The 5,447-nt window shown below is 33.1% G+C and overlaps 1 protein-coding gene across 2 annotated transcripts; it reads left to right on the top strand.

Moving 5' to 3' along the window:
- Positions 1-587: 587 nt before the first annotated feature.
- Positions 588-4,272, top strand: LOC133298688 (lysine histidine transporter 1-like). 2 transcript variants are annotated; one of them, XM_061498016.1, is made up of 8 exons: positions 588-672; positions 822-979; positions 1,995-2,384; positions 2,766-3,159; positions 3,273-3,378; positions 3,468-3,559; positions 3,859-3,927; positions 4,029-4,272. In XM_061498016.1, exons 1-8 carry the CDS (start codon positions 589-591, stop codon positions 4,125-4,127), a joined length of 1,392 nt encoding a protein of 463 aa, XP_061354000.1. In that variant the 5' UTR covers position 588; the 3' UTR covers positions 4,128-4,272. The 2 variants fall into 2 exon arrangements, with proteins under 2 accessions (XP_061354000.1, XP_061354006.1); XM_061498022.1 differs by having other exon boundaries at positions 589-663.
- The last annotated feature ends 1,175 nt before the right edge of the window (positions 4,273-5,447 follow it).

Genomic DNA, 5,447 nt, shown 5'->3' with positions numbered 1-5,447 from the left:
GTATCTATCTCTCTCTTAAAATGAAAAATACTTTTCCCTAAAGATATTGATATTCAAAATATTAAGCAATTAGAATTGGTCTAATTGTGAGGGATTGGGTTGGGTTGGTTGCATGAGGTTATAGGTTGAAATTTCTATGCTCCCATTGTATATTAAAAAAAAAATTATTCAAGATTTTTTGGAAAAATTATATATACAACCAATTTTTTGTTTATAATCATATCTTAATTATTTTTTCCATCGATAAACAGTTATTATTTTTGCAAATTAAATTCATTAATTCATAATAAATACCAATTAATGATTAAAATATAATTATAAAAAGTTATAAATAAAAATAAAGTATAAGTATGACATTTCTCTCTCAGTGACCCATAATTACTTCATTTCCAGCCTGAAATTGCACGGAAAAGGTTTTAAATTAGTTTATGAATTTCTATAAAACGGATACTCACGTGAAACAAATGCCGGCTTGAATTGTGCTCTGTTTCTGTCGTACTGGGACGGACTTTCTTTGTTTTCTCAAGAAACACTATACATTCTCTTATTTCATAGACCAAAATTTCATACCCTTCGCATTTGAAGACCATGGGAACTGAGTCTCCTACAAATCAAAGCCATGTTGCTCCAGAGGACGAAAGTATTGCTTACTCAACAGCTGAGGTAAAACAGGTAAAACATAAATAAATAAAACATGTTATGTTTAATATTTCTGATCAAAAGGGTGATTTCGAAAAATAGGTTTTGGGATTTTGGTTGCTGAATTTTGCTTTTAAGAGATGTATATATGTCATTTTTATTTTATTTTTCATGAATAACAGATAGACAAAAGAACAGCAGAGGAGAAAGCAATTGATGATTGGCTTCCTATCACTTCTTCAAGGAACGCAAAATGGTATTACGCGGCTTTCCACAATGTCACTGCCATGGTTGGAGCTGGTGTCTTGAGCCTTCCATCTGCCATGTCAAATCTTGGATGGTAGTACCATATACTAATTGTAGATATCAGTTTTTGTTTTTTCATTATTCAAATCTTTTATTCTATGTTTATGTAGTACATGGAACAAGCATGGTTCTTACAACAAAACCATGATGATATATTAATATTATATAACTAATTTAATCAGTGGAGTGAGGGAGGGACTAGGAGGGTGTTCACCCTCTTCAATTTTATATAAACCTTTAGAAGGTAGCGTTATCTTTAATTTTGTGGTCATATATTTAATGCTTGCCCCCTTTAAAAATTTATAGAAACCTTTAGTTGTAATTTGTAAGCATCATCTTTTTTTTTTGTCGTATAAATAAAGGGTGTAATGTTTGTCATTTTAAATTATATAAGTTATGTCATTTTAGGAGAGAGATAGACACAAAAAATGTTGAGATATATAGTCCCACATTGGTTATATGTGCAACTAATGTGGAGTTTATAAGAGCTTGGGCACTCCCACCCTTTGAGCTAGCTTTTGGGGTGGTATATCCCAAGGTTCTTTGCATGATATCAGAGCCTCGTGTCCCGGGTTCAATCCTCGTCGTCCCCACTTTCTTTCAAGTCTGTTCGCACAGGTAGGTGGGCTTGTGCATTGTCCACTCTTCGAGCCCAGCGAGCTCTCGTGTGAGGGGGTGTGTTGAGATATATAGTCCTACATTGGTGGTTGTATGTGCAACTCATGTTGAGTTTATAAGGCCTTGGGCACTCCCAACCTTTGAGCTAGCTTTTGGGGTGGTGACCTTAAGATTCTTAACAAAAAACGAAAATCATGAGGGAAAAAATAGGTGATTTTTTTTTAATTTAAATTTTAAATAAAAAATATTATTAAATGACATAACTTTATATCATTTAAGATGACAAACAATTTTTCCATAAATAATTATAATTTTAAAAGAAAAATTTACATTACAATTTCGTTTCCCTTCAAAAAATTTTTTTTTGACTCCGATCATTGTTCATTGGGACTTAAAATTTGTTTATGTTCTGTATTAATCTCCAATTGTAGGGGTCCTGGTGTGGTTATTCTTGTACTATCATGGATAATCACTCTGTACACACTGTGGCAAATGGTTCAGATGCATGAAATGGTCCCTGGGAAACGGTTTGACAGATACCATGAGTTGGGGCAGCATGCCTTTGGTGATAAGCTAGGACTCTGGATTGTGGTACCACAGCAATTGATATGTGAAGTTGGGGTGGATATAGTTTATATGGTCACCGGAGGAAAATCACTGCAGAAAATTCATGACCTGGTATGCAATGATAAACATTGCAAACCAATGAAGACTAGTTATTTTATCATGATATTTGCCTCTGTTCACTTTGTTCTTGCTCACCTTCCCAACTTCAATGCCATTGCCGGTGTCTCCTTGGCTGCAGCAGTCATGTCTTTGAGGTAAGCATCTTCTTTATAATTTCTCTTTTTACTAGATTTGATCTATGCAAAGGGTAGTGAATTCGATTTCTGAGAGTTCCAATATTACTGGGTGAAGTGGAGAGAGACTCAAACCCAATATTGGATTAGTCTACACATTAGGACTTTGCATAATAAATTTAGTTTCACTATACATCTTTTTAAAAAAAGAAACCGTAAATAATTAATTCAACTCAAGAGCTTAAGCCTGTTTGGTGAGGTTATATTGGTTTTGTATCTCTCTATTAGAAACATTGAAAGACTTAATAGAAGGGATGTCTCTAATTCTCTATCCCACTTGATTTTTATCTTGGTTTGAATTCAACTTCATTTAAACATGTTTGGGATTTGAATCCTGTGCAGTTACTCAACCATTGCATGGACAGCTTCAGTTCACAAGGGAGTTCAAGAAAATGTGCAGTATGGCTACAGAGCCACTACTACACCAGGAACAGTTTTCGGTTTTCTGAGTGCTTTAGGTGATGTTGCTTTCGCCTATGCAGGACATAATGTGGTGTTGGAGATTCAAGCAACAATCCCTTCAACCTCAGAGAAGCCATCAAAGGGTCCAATGTGGAAGGGAGTGCTAATAGCCTATATAGTTGTAGCCATATGCTACTTCCCTGTTGCTCTTATTGGGTATTGGATGTTTGGTAATGATGTTGCAGATAATATCCTCATCTCTCTAAACAAACCAACTTGGCTCATAGTAGCAGCTAACATGTTTGTTGTCATCCATGTTATAGGAAGCTACCAGGTGTGTAAAAATCATTTCCCCTTGCATAATTCATCACTACAATCATGTAATAATAGCTAAGATTTTTATTTATTTGTTTATAATTTTCTCATCCTTTGGTGGTGTCTACATAGCTATATGCAATGCCAGTTTTTGACATGATTGAGACCGTAATGGTTAAAAAATGGCGCTTCAAACCAACCCGAGTGCTAAGATTTGTTGTTCGCACTGTTTATGTTGGTGAGTAAAAAAAATTCCCCTATTTGAATTAAGTGCCTTATGAATTCCACAATTATTTGCCCCTCTTTATAATAAATATTTTGATTCAGCTTTCACAATGTTTATGGGCATTACATTCCCCTTCTTTGGTGCCCTCCTTGGATTTTTTGGAGGGTTGGCATTTGCTCCAACAACATATTTTGTAAGCCACTGAAATTCCTTTTTGCATATAATTGTCATTTAGGGACAGGATTCGTTGAGATTTGTAATTTGACATCAAATCTTAATCGTTGATTTCTGTCAATCTAACGGTTATAATTTATTGAAAATTAATAATTAATTAATGAGTGTGACTCAATAAATTATAATCGTTAGATTCATGGAAATCAACGGTTAAGATTTGATATCAAACTAAAATACCAATATCAAAAAATCTTGTCCTGTCATTTATGATGTATATCACTCACTGACTATATTTTTTGACATAATATAATTGTTTAGCTCCCCTGCATTATGTGGCTCACTATATACAAACCTAGGAAGTTCAGCATATCATGGATCACCAACTGGGTATGTTCAACTGGGTCATGCTTCTTGCTATATTTTATTCGATAGCTTTTGAGATTGAAACTTAGTTTACCACTTTACCTAATAGGCTTCTCTGTTTTCAGATCTGCATTATACTTGGAGTCCTGCTGATGGTTCTGTCACCAATCGGTGGATTAAGGCAAATCATACTCAATGCCAAGACCTACGGGTTTTACACTTGAACTCCTGGTGCCTGAAGTCATCATGAACTTTGATTTTATATATATAAAGCACACATGAATGATAACGTGACTCTTTACCGTGCCATGTCCAGCTTTACTTTACCACAAGTGAAACATTGTTACATATTTGATTACGGATCATATTGTTGCCTTTCAAAGTAGACTTTTCAACTCAAGACAACTTAGACAAGTGAATCAGTATTGACTGAAATAAGCAGAGTTAATCCGTGATTTTTTCAAATGGCCTGTTAGCAGCTTACGCCCGAACTACTACTTAATATATTTAATAAAATATAATAGGTTCAGGTTTTAGAAGAAAGTTCGTTTAGAAATTAGGTGATAGGTCTTTTTTACAAGACCCGACCTACCTATAAGCCTACGGGCAGCTTGTATTTTATTATTTAATTTAATTAAAATAATTATTTAAATAATTTTAATTAATAAAAAAATTATATATTTTCTAATTTTTAATAAATATTAAAGGCTTCATATGCTTAAAAAGACTTATAAGCATAGGTTAAGCCTTTTGTTTTTAACATATAAGTTAAGTTTATAATTCACCCTAGGTTAATACGTCTAATTTATTTAGAATAAAACTTAGTATGATCTAGCCTATTTACATTTGTAGTCATAATTATTATCCTATATTTTTTAGAAAGATTCATGTTGATATGTTTGTTTTATTTTAAAAAAAAAATGCTTCTGATGTAGCTTATTTTAATAATTTTTTATTTTTAAATTGTTAGAAAAATAATAATGGAGGAGGATATTCTTACTATCAAAAAAATTCACTACATATCTAATTAATTACCATTTGATCAGCATTTTCTCTCTCTTAATAAACTTTTCAGCATTCTCTCTTATCTAATACTGATTAGATAGGTAACTAGTACAGTACATGTGCGATGCATAGAGGAAAAAGATCAAAAAATTTGTCGGCATCCGTCATTGGTTAATCGCTAAAAGAAAGAACCGTGTCAGTATTTTATGCAAATAAAAAATAGTTATGTACTCTATAATTAATTATTTTCATATACACCAATGCATACAGCATCAAAAGTGATGAGAATATGAGATGCAGATTACCAAAGAGAAATCATCGAAAATTGAGGAAAAGTTCTTGCGCTCAATACTATCCAGAACAATTATTACAGTCATGGATGAACTTAATCAATAATAAGATATCTTCATATACAGCAATCCATGTAACAGCAACAGTGATGAGATGCATATTGTCTTACCAAATAGAAATGATCAAAAAATGAGTCGAAGTTCTTGTGCTATTATCCAGCACATTGAACAGCACCCTACAAAGGCAAA

This window comes from Gastrolobium bilobum, unplaced genomic scaffold, assembly GCF_033153095.1.
Source record: "Gastrolobium bilobum isolate Gb01-03AN ecotype WA unplaced genomic scaffold, APGP_CSIRO_Gbil_v1 utg10480, whole genome shotgun sequence".
NCBI lineage: Eukaryota > Viridiplantae > Streptophyta > Magnoliopsida > Fabales > Fabaceae > Gastrolobium > Gastrolobium bilobum.
The sequence above is the reverse complement of the archived record's forward strand: the minus strand, read 5'-3'. Positions and strand labels throughout refer to the sequence as shown.